General features: G+C 32.5%; 1 protein-coding gene across 8 annotated transcripts in view; it reads right to left on the bottom strand.

Moving 5' to 3' along the window:
- The window catches only part of LOC124362720 (protein Malvolio-like), a 93,068-nt gene that overhangs the window by 62,401 nt on the left and 13,741 nt on the right, over positions 1 to 16,926 (bottom strand). Inside the window, exon 1 of one of the 8 annotated variants that reach the window (XM_046817445.1) lies at positions 8,311 to 8,458. The exons of 5 other annotated variants lie outside the window; for them this stretch is intronic. Coding sequence is in view for 1 of the 3 variants with exons in the window: in XM_046817443.1 (XP_046673399.1) it covers positions 7,983 to 8,009 (27 nt within the window). In the remaining 2 variants the exon portion in view is untranslated. Of the gene's footprint in view, positions 1 to 7,982; positions 8,287 to 8,310; positions 8,459 to 16,926 lie in introns of those variants that run through there. 2 more of the 8 variants (XM_046817446.1, XM_046817443.1) reach the window with 2 other exon arrangements.

Here is a 16,926-nt window from a genome sequence, read left to right on the forward strand (position 1 = left end):
TTGTAAAAATGTTCTCTTCCCGTGATTTTTCTTCCAGGTGTACATTAAAGTTACCACAGACCACAAGTTTTTTCTTATTTCGAGAAAGAAAAGTAAAACATTTGTCCAGAAGTTGGATAAACTCTTCAAAATCACCATCAGGAGAGCGGTAGATCGACATGATGATCATTTGAGAGTCCAAGAGCTCAATAGCGGCAATTTCTAAAGTTAGTTCTTTACAAAATTGTTCAAGGTTAAGTTTTTTATATCTAAGATTATTTTTAACATAAACTGCTGTGCCTCCATTTTTATGTTCCTGTCTACAATAGGCATCCGCCAAAATTAAATCTTCAATTTGGGTGTACACATCAATTTCATCTTTAACTAGCCAATGCTCTGAAATGCACAGTATATTTGGTCTAGTTTCCAATATAAAGAAAGATAGAACCTCCATTTTTGTCCTTAAACATTGAACATTTATTGAGGCTATTACCTTGTCTGAGCTATAATTTTTCATAGGCTTTTTTAACTTAGACCTATGTCTAGTTGTTTGGGAGTTTAGGCTAGGAGGAATAATAATATCACTAGACTGAATGTTAGACAAATGAGTAACTAAGTTACACTGAGAGTTTGTGTGTTTCTGAATAAAAAACGCTTCAGTGTTACATTTCTGGGCCAGCGGGTACAATCCATAACCTTATCTTTATGTAAAAAAATCTACTCCTAGCTTGAAGCTCTTGTTTACTCCCTTGTTTTCAAGTTTTTCAACACTAAAAGTAATATTAGGAAAGGCTTTACTTACAAAACATTGAACATCCTCTTCACTCGTTCCCATAGCGACTTTTCCCAAATGAAACCAAGCCTTCTTAGCACCGAGAAGGTTTGATGAGACACTATCACTTGTACCGATTATAATAGAGTGTTTCTTTTTGTATTTGGATGACTCTGGGTATGGGCTTACCCTATTTTTGCTTAGGCCTAGATTAGCCTTGCCAAGTCCATTCCTAACCTCACTGTCCAGCTTTCTTATTTTATTTCTCACATTTTTCCTTCTAGGCCCAACAGCTTGCCAATCTTCATTTAACTTATTTTCTGTCTTAGAAGGAGAAACATCGTCCCTTGCAACCAAAGAGCAGGTTTCAGTCCGAGTAGTGTCCGAGTCACTATTTGAGCCTAGACTTGCTTCAACATTTTTGTTATTTACATCTTGGCATATTCTATTTGTAAGCCGTTTAGAATTTCGGGTTTTAACAATATCTACATAAGATGGGGTTTTAATTTTGTCATCGGTAATTTCATTAACACATTCACTAAGGTTAGGTTCCATTCCTATTTCTGGATTTATTAGACTGTTCGATGTATTGGAACAACTCTCTCTCTCTGAACCGTTCTCAGAATGATTCGGTGGACTATGGTGCTCTATGGTGGACAACATTCTGGCATAGAAAGCGATTCTCAATGGAAAGATATTTACTATATTTAAATTCAGTATAGAGATAGAGTTTCAAATTTCGACCTTTAAGTTTACTTATTCAAAGAGTATTGTTTTGTAAGGATGTATACATAAACACAAAAATTTGTTTTTAATTATTTTATACAAGAGACTGCGCTAAAATAAAATTTCAAATTGGTGACAATTTTCACCTACTAGTAATAAATTTTAAGGCAACCAACAATTTTACTAATACACTATAGATAATTCAAATATTGGCAATCTAATCTCACACTCAATGATACTGAATTCATTGTCTTTCATGGTTTGACTGAGTTGATTCCTTTTTATTAATAAATCTTCTTCCTGTATTGGATAAAAATAGGGCTGAAAAATATTTAAAATACTAGCAGTACTATACTCCAATGGCACTATCTTATTTTATCAGTAATTAGGATTTAAGCTTTAGTTTAAACATAGGTATTGTCAAATAATGACTATTTAAATAGTTGTATTATTTTTTTATTCACATATTGAAAAAACCTAAGATAGATGCTTTTATTTCACAAGAATATGCAAATGTAGTTTTTTTTTATGTAATAGTAATGCTTCTGCAGATGCTCTTGAGTAGGTACATAATAAGGTATCCACTCCGTTATCAACCATTAATAAAAAATATTTAGTAGAAGAAATAAAATTATTAAGATGAAGTGAAATGAGTTCAACTTCTGTGGTAAATAAAGGAGGCCATCCCAGTCACCAGAGAGAAAGAAAATGTGCTAAACTTTCCATTAATGAAAAATGTGAAAGGGAAAAAAAGTGAAATTAAAAAAAAAACTATTTACAATTGCTATTGTTGTACATAACATATTTAAACTAAAGCATAGCCTATCAACCATGATAGGATAATGCCACTGAATTATATTTATGAAGAAATTTGAAAGATATTTAAACCTTTGAAGAGTATGAGTTTAGCAAGAAAGGAATAGCGATGTACCAGTGTGTCACCTATTTGCCTGGCCTAAAAGAATGAAGATGTACCGGTATGTTTTAAAAATAATTTTAATAAGCTGTTTTTTCATTCGTATTGAATGAGAACAGTTTTTACTGAGAGGTGGCAGTCGTTGAAGATTTAAGATGCTTACTTGTGGAAGTGGAAAGATGGGAGAAAGGCAATATAGCTGATTCAGTTATGTGGTGATGTACTCTGATCTGTGATGTCACTCAGTCATAGCTGTTGTTTCAACCACTTACTTCTCATTATAATAATCCTATTATTAACAAATGGTAAAATATTGTAAGTTTTGATTTTGCAGTTTATTAAAATTGTTTCAATCAAATTTGTAATAAAAATTTTGTTTGCGTTTCAGTTTAATTCTATGCATATTGGGCTCACTCCTGACGGTAACGTACCGGTAAGTCACAACACCTGAAAGCGTTAACTTTTGTATTTCAATAAAGTTACAATAATACTATTTAGAAGAAACATAACAATTCATTCCATACTTTTACAGATTTTGATAAATTTGGTATTGTTTTCTTAATGATTAAATTTGACATTCTTCGTTAATTTTAGCTGATTTCTATGAAATTACCTAGAAGTAATGTAAATATATCTAATTTTTATGAAACTCTGATATTGAAGCTGAATGTTACTAATGTATCCCCTGAAATGTAATCCCTTCCTATTTGATAGGATTCAATATTTTATCAAACTATTCTCCATATTAGCTAATATTGACTAACAAGGTGTTTCCTTACGATCTAGGAGAAGGCTGATCTTGTCGACAGATGTTCCAGTTTCAAATACTAATGGACTTCAAACAACTTAGCAAGAACAGTGTATTCTGTTCACAAAATTATATTATTCTTTTATATAACTCAAAAGCCTTGCATAAACAAAGGAACCACACACAATTGGCTACTAAGCAGGTCTGTGAATTAAAATCAATTAAATAATACACCAATAATGTAAACTTCAGTAGTTTAATATACTATCTTGTGTTACTGGTGTTACAAGAATATATAAGCTCTTTTGTACATCTAATCCACAACCAATACCTTACTAGCTATTGTACAAATTGTTAACCCTTATAGTTCAAGTATCCATGCAACATGAAAATTACAAGCCTTTACATATGTACCCATATTGCATGAGGGAATGCAGAGGGTTAAATATCAATATATCACCAGTTATTGTATGTTGTAGTATTGTGAATTGGCAATTCCTCACTAGCTTTTACACACAGATATTGTTAATCCTTAACAATTCTCGGTGTTGCTTCATTGTGGGTTACATGTTTTAACAACTGTAGCTATATTGTGTATGGTATGCAAAGGGATATATAGGCATGACAGCTATGTATTGTGGATAATTATCAATACTACTCTAACTTTTACACATATGATTTGGTGTTGATATAATGTGAGTATTGCAAAGGGTTAAACATCTATTATACCTAAACAGCTTTTTTTGTATTTCCTATTAAAACTCACAATTTTTTGTGCACACTGTTAACACTTGCAGATTTGGTGTTGATCTGATATTAAGCTAAACCTAATTGGCTACAGTATAATAAGCGGCTACCAACACCATCAAATCAACTATCAATTAACTTGATCCATGTTAGAGATGTAGCCACTAAAAGTGTTTTATAATAATAACATAATATTAATAAACTTGTATCACTTTTAATCTTTTATTTTACGTACGATGTACATTTCGGAATCATTGATTTTTAACTTAACCTTATTTGTACCTGAAGATGGAATCAATGATTCCGAAATGTACATCGTACGTAAAATAAAAGATTAAAAGTGATACAAGTTTATTAATATTATGTTATTATCAATTAACTATCTATATATATATATAAAAATGAAACTGTTCGTTTGTAACAGCATCACTCACAAACGGCTGGACGGATTCGCCTAATTTTTTTTTTAATTTGTTCGTCTTGATCTGTAGAAGGTTATAGGATACTTTTTATCCCTTTCCCGATTCAGGATTCCGCCCCACTGGTTACAGAAATACCCGTAAGAAATGCATTGCAGCAAACATATGTTATTAAGTGAAAGAGTCTTTTCAAATTTTTAATCAGCTGTTCTTTGTAAACATATATAATGCGACAAAAAATATATTTATATATAAATTTCTTTACACTTATAGTTTTAAAGCATAGAGTAAGCTTAAGAGAAACGACAAATTTTGTTTAAACTGTTTCTGCAATCATAATATATAAAAATGAATGTTTGTGTGTTTGTCCTTTATAGACTCAGAAACTATTGGACCGATCACTATGAAAATTTGTATTTTTCTATGTAGAAGGTTTATACGCAATGCCCATTGATGTAACTAACCACCAGGCTGTACTGCAAGATATAAAAGTTATCAAAGCGCCTGCACATTATAAACTGCAATTACAACACAGTAGTTACGTATATTAAAATATCCAAACACTATTTGAAGGCAAAGAAATATACGGGCAAAGCTTAAGAGACGCGTGCGAAGCCGCGGGAAACAGCTAGTAAATATCTAAATTATTGAATATAAAAACATTTAACCTATGGATATTCATAATTAATCATTTGCCAGCTGCTTTAATTTATGAGAATAATATTTTTTTTTATATTTTAAACAATAAAGTAAAATTATTTACGCACTGAGAAGACTAGTAACATTGGTAATGAACAATGCGATTTTCGTAGCAACATTTATTTTTAAACATTGAACAATGTTTAAAATGGTTACAAGATAATGACCCTTGATGGTGGTAAGCCATTCGAGAATTCTTTAAATACTGTCAGACATGGTTACCCTGTAAAGTAATCGTAAGTACTACACTGCTCAAACATAGTATAAAGTTTAGTTATTTTACATAATCTTAAATGCATACATAAAAACCAATACTTCTTTTACATATAAACATATAACTTCACTATAATATAATTTGAACCTTCGCAAATCACTGGGGTCCACAGGCGCCCACATAAATTTAGTTTTCAAATTTTTTAGTTTAAGTTTGTCATGGGAAATTCTGGTACCTAGGCTATATAATTTTATTTGGCATCACTAGGCTTCAAACCCCACCACTTACAGTTGGAGGAATTTAGCTGTGCTTGTTGGGCCCAAATACTACCCTTTCAACAAATAATCGCTATCTGTGTGGCGGGTTGCGTTTACGTGCTAGCCGCTGAGATGAAGGCGCAACAACCTCTTCAACGACTTTAAACTCACGATTTCGTTTTGCAGATTAGTATTGACAAATACTTTATTTTTTAAAACACCTTAAACAAATCTAAAACACCTGAAAAACAAGGATAAGTCCTTATTATTGCTATTATTTGGTATTCTCTTATTACTTAATTCCACCACAATCAGCACTGTCACAAAACAGACTGATTGTAGTGAGTGTGATGAGTTATTTGGGTCAGTACGATTCCTGAAAGGAGGGTTTTACCCATGAGTCACAGGAAATGTTTTTGGGACGCAGCGCATAATGCTACCCCGCCACCCCTCCCACCTATCACCACACACTAAAGGTCACGCGCGCAGCTAAAGTCCTCAAACTTTACTTGGTGGCCACATATCGGCTGAGTAATACACAATTATATCTGTCTTGGAGTCCACTGGACCCCTGTGAGCCAAGTTGTGATTTTCCTCATTTTGTCTATATTTGATTATATTGGTTGTAATGTAATTTTTATGGTTAATTCTTAAACAATTTATATAATTTTCCTTATTGACCAAAAACAATTTTTAGTTAATGACCAATAAAAAAATTATACAATGTTATAAAACCAGTGTTTTTAATTATATCGCCTATATTATTATGGTAAAATTTTGCCTATGTTTGTGATATTGTTTAAGATAGGTCATAATTGAGATGGAATGAATACTTGCATTTGCTTCTACATATAATAAAGTGTCAGCTACTATATAGTTTTGCATGTAACAGTTTTAAAAAACTCACACACATGGCTTTATTAAAGAGTTTAAATTTTCCTTCAAAATTACAGCATTTTGCGAGATAAAATTTATAATTGTTATAGGATATTTATTGTTTTTATCCAATATATTATAGTTCACACACACACACACACACACACACACACACACACGCATGCACGCGTGCGCACGCGCACACTAATACACACCAATAGACACTAATAGTCTAAGGAAACAAACAAAACTTATATAAATGCAATTTATTTATATTTATACTTTTATGCATGTTTTTTTAGTGGAGTCCAGTAGACCCTCTGTGCCTGTTGAAGGACAAATATATGTGTGCCTTTTGAAGGTTAAAAGCCTATAACGTAATTCAGTTCAACATTGTTCCAAATTAATTCAAAATAAAATCATATGTTTGGTATTTTAGTAATAGTTGCAAATACAATGGTGATAAGCGTGTGTTCTTTGTGTCACAAGGAGTCAGACGAGTTTAACCTTGAAAAAAAATAAAAAGTAAGTAAATGTTACATTGTTTTGTTTGTTATATTTTATAAATGTACATAGAATAGGCAGTTTTGTATTTAGCATTAATATATTACTTTTTAACATGCTAAACCAGCAGAACAATATTATTATTTGAAATTCCTATTATGTAATTTGGTTTGACATTTTGTTCTCAGTACTTTTAAATAGTCATGAATGTCGATGAATATAACTATTGTGGTGACCACTTGTTATACTGCAGCTGAGTAGGGTAAGTTAAGTGGGCCCAGTTTTTGTTATAAAAATTATCAAACAATATTTAATTATTATACCCATCGATAAAATCAACCAACATTAATTATTTTTTTAATTAACTAAACTATCTGCAACAACTGAACACACATTTTCAAATTCTTAACACAATTTTGTTCTATAAACTTTAGAAAGCTATACACAATAACACTAAAAGATTATTTACTGTGTCTTTTCAGTTTCAAGATTTTTATTTTGTTGTTTATTATTTAAATGAAATTTTTCCTGTCACCTGGCTTAATTTTATTGTTTGATTAATAGTGATTGTTTATCATATTAGTGAACATTTATTATTTATGACATTACGTAGGTAATTGATAAACTATTTCTATTAATTTAAACATGTCACTTTAACTTAATATTTTAGGCTGGCCTACACTGATATTGATTAAAAGTTATGTTATTCAATATATACAGCATCAATGATTGTATACCTAATAAATAATATAAAAAGCGGGTCCGATTATCATACACTGCCCCTGCAGCTACCTAATTTATAGGCCATATTTTATAATATGGTAGCTATTTAGGTACTATAAGTTGCCAATTCAAAATTTATTCCGGAATTTGTTTGACGTAGCATATCTTCAGATAAGTTATAATGTAAAATTGTCCAATCATCCTTATTAAGTAAGTCAATAGGCCTACTACTTTTTATGTATTAAACTAAAAATATGATTTGGTTATTTTGAATAGCCTTGGTCCATTAAAATATGTTTTATACTGTTAATACTACAGTATAAAATATAATACTAGGCTATTACAAACAATCAAGCACATATATTGTATACATAGCCTATTTAAAAATAATTACCCACTCACCAGTAAAATATATTGTCCAGTTGACATCACTTATTATCACACTCAAAAAGTATCTATGGTAAGGCTTATCATAACTGAGGGTTAAACTGCGAAAATGCATTAATTTCAAATTCAGCAATAATACTGATAAAAATTTAGCTAACGTAGGTGTTAGAACAAAAAAAAGTTAAATTGTTTTCAAATGCCCATCTTTATTGTGTCCACTTCCTCTGTTAGGTATTAGGTTAGAAATTTTCAAGAAAATTGTAATATAATGCATAATCCAAATCGCAAGAAAATCATCACACCAGTTTCCCAATAACGTGCAACATTTATTTGCAATATTTACCTACATAGAAGTTCTTCCAGTGTTAATAAAGCTATGCAATTTTAATTACCGATCAACCAGTCTCGACTTTGATCCCTACGGGAACAACAACACATCACATTCACTACCTACAGCAGTCAATGATAAAACTGACAGATTAGACCCTCTGGAAAGATTAGTGCAAAAACAAACAACAATCAGCTGAGGCTGTCAAAGGCAACTAAGAACTATTTTGTGTGTTCAGGCGTTTACCACAGACTGGCAATTATATTTAGAACATTCTGTTCTCAATATCGTATTTTATTATTTAACACTTTGGACAAGCTTTTAGTAAGTAAGAAGCAGGTAGATCTAGAATTCAAGAGTAAATTTTAAGATTTAAAAATAACAATCACCTCAGCATGTTTCCATGCCATAGAAAGATCACACACAGGCGCGCGCGCGCACGCACGCACACACACACACGCTCGCACGCATTAAATATTGTTTTAAGTTATTTATTTATTTATAAATTTATTGATATTCTTTCAAAGTTAAAATTGTCAATACTATATTATTTATAGAGTCATATCAATGGTAGTAGACTATAGATTATATTTTTTCATAAGACTCTAAAACTTGTCACAGAAGTTCTACAGTACCAATTACGCTATTCAGGAAGATATCTACCTAATTTTTAGCAATAACGGTTGGAATGCGTTTAAGTTAAAATGCATTAGCAAAATGTAAGCAAACACTTCATATTTCCTGAACTATTTTAGTACATTTCAGGACCTTGAAGTTGTTCATAGAATCCAACTGGTGCCTTGATATATACGATGAGTTTTCTCCACGTGTATATCAATGAGATATTGATACTTATTTATTAAAACAAAATAAGTTCCAACTTTATTTTCCTAACTTATATATCTTAAGCCGCGTATATACTTCTGAAATCCTGTATCTTACCCACCACCTTCTTAGATTACGTTTTACTTCCACTAAATTAAGAATCCTTTCTAGGTGTTTATAGAAAAGAAAGAGTTGTTATCGTCCTTTTAATTATTTCTTTGCTGTATTTAACAATGCAGGTTTTTAAATTCTCAGAAAACTTAGAGAACCAGTTAAGACAATATTGTACCTATTGTAAATTTCAGAGTGAAACCCCTCTTAGTTGACTTTTTCACTTGAGGTATGTATTATATATTATGAGATATTACAGTATTTCACTTAATCGTAAGTCACAATTACAGATAATTAAGTTTAAGTAATTTCACACAACAGATTGTATTCGTAAGTCACAATTAAAGATAATTAAGTTTAAGTAATTTCACACAACAGATTGTATTATTGCCTCGTTGAAGTCATTAAACAAAATAACAACTAAATGTCTGTTTACCCCGACAGCTTACAAAATGCATATTCAAAGAGTGGTTAGGTGGAGTAATAGGGATAAAATATAAAATGGTGGAGACTTTTCCCTTTAATAAGGTACTAACAATCGGTTAAAACGCATTCTGTCTCTAATTTCACCCAACATTTTTTTCCTTTTCTATGAGTAAGCTAAAAAAACGCGGTCTAACGGAATTATGGCGAGCGCGTCGCCAATTGATTAAGGCGCTCCACCGACTAGTTCCATCACTTAAGTATATCACATTGTATGTGTGAAAAGCTGAAGAAATTATTTAAATGTTTTGTTTAAGAGTTTTGCCAAGTTGTCACAAACAAAAGTGTTAACGTATATAAACCGCAAATTTAACGAATGAAATAGTTTTTAATGTTTAATACAACATGCAGCAAAAAAATGCTTAATCTTATTTGTAGCTCATATATTAAGACAAATTCATATAAAGAGTATAACGGTCGGGTTTAAAGTAACGAAGCTAGAACTGTTGTCCCGACAGCTTGCACGATGCTGTTCAAAGAGGGGAAATGGAAGCAAAAGGTAATTTTCCTCGACAAAAATTCTTCATTAACTGGGCTAACTGGCGTTCAGGCTGCTTGACGCCAAGTACTTTTATAAACTAAAATTATCTCAGCAGAATGATCATAAGGTTATTATCACTTAGTTTATACTCATTATTTCTTTCTTACTGTGTTTGTAGGACTTGCATTATAATTATTTTGCATGTGAATTAATTGCTGTGGTAAGTTTTAACAAAGTTCTATTACATTTTGATATTACTGAGAGAGTATCCATTAAGATGCACACGTTTATGCTCATCTGAAAATATAATATAATTTTTTGTTCTATTTTATTTATGTTCAATGTGTGTTCTGATTTGTTAAAGCGTGAACTAATCATATAAAGTCAGCGCGTTAGTTTATTTTCAAATAAATCTTGGTTTTATACATTCCGTTTATTTATTTTTAAGATTAAGAACTTGTTTGTTTGTTTATTTCCTATTATAAAATATATGTTAATGATTACATTTTTTTCATTTAGATAGCCTCTATTGTAATTAAATCAGTACAAATCATCGGATGGATACATTCCTGATAACGAGTAAGATAATTCGCAAACAGTTAACTCAAGAAACACCAAAGATATATTACTTCTTCATCAGACCATGGAATCAACCACCATTGTTTAATAATTAAAACTACCGGGCAAGAGCATGATGACCCATTTACCTCAATAAGTTTTTATTTGAACAACCTAATAAAAAGTAGGAGGTGATTCAATGCAAACGTTGCCACCGTCATGGACATACTAAAACCTACTGTCAAAATGCATTTCGTTGTGTTAAATGTTCCCAAATCATGAAATAAAGGTTTACAAAAAACCTTGAACGGTACCTATTTCTTGCGTTTTGTGCTCTGGTGAACGCCTGGTTAACTACAAAGATTGTCCCATGTATAGAGAACTACAAAACAAATAATTCCCTCTCCTTAGATAAAAGTCTTTTGAAATCAACGATGCTGGATTATTCTGGACGAAATATTCTAACGAACACATTCCTGAATGTGAAGGTTTGTCCAGCACAATTAAAAAAAATGCTCTGAACGATTTGAGAATATTCTACACACATAGAACAGATAAGCACGTTACTTGATTTGTTGACTACTATTGTGTCTAGTCTAAAATCAATATTCGTCTAAAATTTGTTTTATAACTGCCAACGTCGTAGCCAAGAGATCCAGTTATTCGTCGCCCAACATAACTTAGAGGTTTTTTTTACTTATTTCAGAAACTCATTTCACGGACAGAAGTTATTTCAAAATTCCTAACAACATTATACTATATTAATAATCCTGACAACATAGCCCATGGGAGTAGCTCGTTCGGTATCTTGTGTGTTACTATGTCATATGATAAATATTGTTGTATGGTTGTTCTCTGTTTAAAAATGTATTTATTCTGAGATTTCCTCCCGAACATCAAGGTTACACATAAGAATAATGTAAAAATTGTAGTTTTATTTTTACCTTTAATTTTGACCTTTATGTCCCAAAATCAATATAGTCTTTCCTTGGATCGAAAGAAATCTATTTACCACGTTTCAAGTCTCTAGGATCTCTTGTTAATAACTCTCTAATAAGAGTTATCGCACAGAGGAATGACAGACAACGAAATTATTTAAGAGAGGACCCTGAGTAGAAAATCATTCATAAAATGCATTGTAGTAGTTGTATATAGTTACAAACAAAATATTAATGTGAGTTTCTGAGAAAAGAACGCTCCAAAGTGTATAGTGTGTGAAACTTCATTATTTACTTATTTATAAAATATAGTGTAAATATAAATTTAGACAATATCATTTTAATTTAAGAAATAATGCCAGTCTCATATTTTACTTTGATGTCAGTAAATTGTTTAAATTGTGAATAAGTTTAATTCTTGCAGGCGTTTCGTGCTTTGCTCTGACAGTGAAGAACTTCAAGATATTGCCTGACATTAGGAAATAATAGGTTATTAATCGATACACAATTATTTTCAGGCATATGCTATGTGACACGTATGCCTAATGTGCACAAATGCACGATAATAGGGGATCGTTAACAACACAACAACTAAACGACTAATCAATAGGCAATGTGAGACTAAAAAACAATAGTTCTACTGTATTCGAAACAATTCAAGTCTCACGTGAAATCAGGTGCTAAAATGTGTTCTGTTCTATCGATGACTTCACTATAGCCGCTGTGCAATTAGATCAAGAAACACGTCTCACTCTAGTATATAAGCTTATAGCACGTACTGTGGCAGTTAACTAACATAGACAAATAATGAAGCCTTATCCGATATGCAACCTTCATTAAGTCACGTTCATCCGAGCACCGGGATATGAGATTTAACGAAGGATTGACTCATATTTAATTTAGTTTTGAGGTTACTTTTGCTTGACTTTGATCTGTTTGTGCAGTTTTTCTGTCGACAAACGTTTTGTGGCCTGCATTCGCTACAATTAAGGCATTATAATATAATTCGATTAAATTATATTAGAAATGGACCATAACTACACAAATATTGGAAATAAAATGGTAATTTAAGATATCGAAAGGAAAGGAGAAAAACTAAACACAAAAGAAGAATTACATATCTATCTAAATTATAATAAAAAATCCTCATAACATTGTAAATAGCAATATTAAAAATAAGACAAATACAAGTTTTGAACAAATTAAAATATTAAATACAGAATGCTAATCAAAATTACAACATTACCGCGTTTGTGGGTACATATTATCATATATATATTACATACATATTATATAATTTCAATAAACATTGAATCGCAAAAAGTACTTGCTCCGCCGGGACCTATTTATACAGGATATAAAGACCGGTGGTGTAATTAATTACTAATTAAAAATGGGGCGACATAAATAAATTCTAACTAATTTTACACACTATATTATTTTCGAAAAGCTCAGTCATGTCGCTATTCAAAAATCTCCGGACAACCGCCTCAATGGAAATATAATTTTTCTAGATCAACATATTATTTTGTTTAAATTTTTCAAATGTTCACTGGTGATGAAATTTGACATATGAAATACAGTAAAGAATGTTCTCGTTGTCAGTAATTCAGATCTAGTTTATCGCACAGTTTGAACCTGCCGGTCATCCCCCAGCCACTTTATCGCATCGTCGTTTTGTATCGTGTTATTGACGTTGTATTGTACAGTGTGACGCCTTACGTAACCGTGTCATGTCCCTTGCCGTGTCACGGCCACAGTAGACCTACAATAATCCATGGTCGAGGTAATCACATCGGGAGTAGGTCATCGTTCCCCTCGCTTCAGTGTTGATCCATATCACAACAGGTACAATTATTCGTAAACATACAAACATCATTTGTGTATACCTTTACAATTACGTAATCCGTCGTGGTCTTATAAATCTCTACTGATTTTTATAATAACTACACTTATCAATTGTATTAAAAGTTTACCTTAATTTGGTTTGAAATAAAATATAAATTCTACAAGCAGGCTTAAAATAATTCATGTGGTTTGATGAACAACAAAACATTACAGTATTGCATACAGTAATAAAAGTGCAATGAAATGCAAGTTTAAAAATGTGTGTTAATACAAATTTTATTCAATGTTACATCTTCAATATTTTACAAAATATTTCGAAACGTTCTTTTATCTTGGGAAAATCATTACTAGCTACTAATGTGTGAAATTTAGAAGAACCTCGGAGAGGATTTGAATAAAAAGTTAAAGATAAAAAATACCGACATTCTTTCGTCTATCCAAAACCAGCAATATACATTTTTTGAGATTTTGTTCTTTTTTCATACTTATATACTATACTTTCATACGTATATATATATATATATATATATATATATATATATATATATATATATATATATAAAACTGCACGAACTATTACCACGAATTGTTAATGAATACGAGTAAACCAAATTTTGAATCCAATTCGATTTTAACAAAGCTCTGAAAATTATGACAATTTCATGTCATTTCACGACAATGAACATAACAATTTCATGTGCTATGATAATTTCAAATTAACAAGCCATCTCCAGTTAATTATATAACGTTAAGATGGAGAATAAAAAATAAGCCTTCGTAATTACCACACATTAAAGTATTATTATTGAAATCAGTAATGTAATACTCTAATCTAATATCAATAACATATAACAAGGCATCGATATTAATAACGCGTTTAGTAATTTATATCAGGCATATGTTAATATAAACTAATAAAACAACTAGATTACAATATAAACAGCCGTATAATATTATAATGTTGTAGAGTCACAGTATACGAGAATATGCACAGAAGTAATAATTGACAACGCGGATATTAAGTATCTAGATTTTTTTATATGATATCGGTCTATCCTAATTTTCATTATGTAGTAGTACAGAAAATTTCTACACAACTTTCAGTTCCAAAGGTTAAGTATAACTATGCTATTTCGCAATTAATTGTGGAAGATATAACTGTCCCACAAACACCCCAAACAATTTGAAAGTTGATAAAAAAATGTATTTTATAAACATCTGGGCCAATTCATTGCCCAGTTTGGTACGACCCGTAGAAAAATTGTTCTTGCACTGTAATGTATGTACGATGCTGTGTTTATAAAAAACCAAATAAATATTTCGGATTTCACAAAATCTACCTATATTTCTTTCGTCTGAGCCAGAAGGACCATTTAACGGGCAAATTACCAAGAGATGATTGTAAGCCATGATTTATTTATAAGCCTTCACATTCAAAGTTATGAGCGTTGTCTAAACTGATCATTGGCGGTTCCTTTAATTTCGTACTCTTCAGCACACAAGTCCAATGCTGAAGTTGGTTTTATACAAGAACATTTGTAATCCTCTATATCACTATTGCAATAAACCGACAATGAAAAAAATGAGTGGTAATGAGTAGACAAACACTACTGACAAACGCCTGCTTGTTGGAACTACAGACACTATTACGTGATTCAATAATAGTAATAGTGCTTGTATTATCTATTCCCAATCTAAAAATACCTGTTACCACTCCAGACACAACATTTATGTAGTTCCATTACAGTTTATAAGGTTTAGCTCTTAATCACATAGCTCCTGGAAACCCCTGGTATAGTGTAATATGGAGGACTATTTTATATATACAGGGTTTGTCCGGAAAGTAATAGGACAGTCGATTAAAAAAAATGTATTGAGCAAAACGTTACAATTCTTTAAAAACTTTCAAAATAGGCTCCTTCTGCGTCGATGCGGCGCTGCCAGCGTGATTCCCAAGCATTGAAGGCGTCACAGAAGGCATTCTCCGGAATAGCCTTGAGAGCCGCGGTGCAAGCTGCTTGGATCCCCTCTGTCGTCTCAAAATGCTTGCCGTTTCAGGCGAGGAAACAAAAAAAAGTCTGGGAGGGCCACATCTGGGCTGTAGGGCGGCCGTGGAAGAGTTGGGATGCCGGCCTTGGTCAGGTAGCTGTTCACAAGAAAGGCGGTGTGAGCCGCAATTTCTGGTCGCCTAAGTGAGCACTTTTGGGACCATCTTCGCACACACTTTGCGCATGTTCAAATGCTCCGTCACAATTTCATGAACCACAGATTTCGGTAAATGTAACATCTGGGCAATTAAACGAATACTTAGTCGACGGTCTGAGTTCAAAACTTTGCGCACACGAGTCACATTGTCGGTGTTTGTCGAAGTCGAAGGTCTTCCAGCACGGTCTTCATCAGCGACCTCTTCCCGGCCCTCCAAAAAGGCCTGGTGCCACCGAAACACACCACTTCTTGCTAAAGCAACATCTGGGTAAGCCTGCTTGATTATATCAAATGTCTCTGTCGCAGATTTACCGAGTTTCACACTGTATCTAATCGTGTACCTCTTCTCTAACGAACGCTGCATTTTCGGCTTGCACCACTCACAGAAACACGTCACGTGAAAATGCCTGTCCTGACTCTTCAGGTGCTCGGAGACAACTGACCAGCCGCTTGTTCGTTAGCTAGGAACGCCCTCTACCGAATCCAGTCGGTGCGCGCACGCTCCGAAGTACAGTCTCGGCGAAAGAAAATCAGTCCTATTACTTTCCGGACAAACCCTGTATATGTATATATATATATTCAGATTATCAGATTACATACAATATCTGTCTCTGTTTGTGTCCGGCCGTTAAATCCTCCGAGAATTTTGAAACTATGGGCCTATAAAAGGTTTCTGTCTCTCAGAGATCCTAAACTCTGGATGCTACCAGCATCCTGAGGATTTCAGCTTCTAGAAGTTTTTCACTCTTGGAAGTTTCGACCATTAAAGTATCCCGACTCTTATACGAGCTCTTAAAGCTCGTAACTGTAGGTTTCTTCCTTTGGAAGCTCCCGGCTTCTTCGGATATTTCTGTCTCTAGAATGTGAAGGAGTTGCCGACATCTGGGAGCTTCCAGATAATCAAAACTTCAGTCTCTATAGGACACTTGGTCTCTAAAATATGGTCTATGAGAGATTATTTGTTCTAGAAACTACATAATTCTGGGATGTCCTGCCCTCAGAGATATCTTGGAGGTCGTAAGATTTTAGCGTCTGAGAGTTCCTGGTCAACTAATAGCTCTCAGCCTGTCTAAGCTATCCGCATGTAAAATAAGATCCTATTTGCAAAATCTTTCTTTAAAAGCCTCCGGATTTGGTTCGAAGATTAGGGTCCATAGAGTTTTTGTATCAATTTTGATTAAA

The sequence above is a fragment of the Homalodisca vitripennis genome, chromosome 5 (assembly GCF_021130785.1).
Source record: "Homalodisca vitripennis isolate AUS2020 chromosome 5, UT_GWSS_2.1, whole genome shotgun sequence".
In the NCBI taxonomy this organism is placed as follows: Eukaryota; Metazoa; Arthropoda; class Insecta; order Hemiptera; family Cicadellidae; genus Homalodisca; species Homalodisca vitripennis.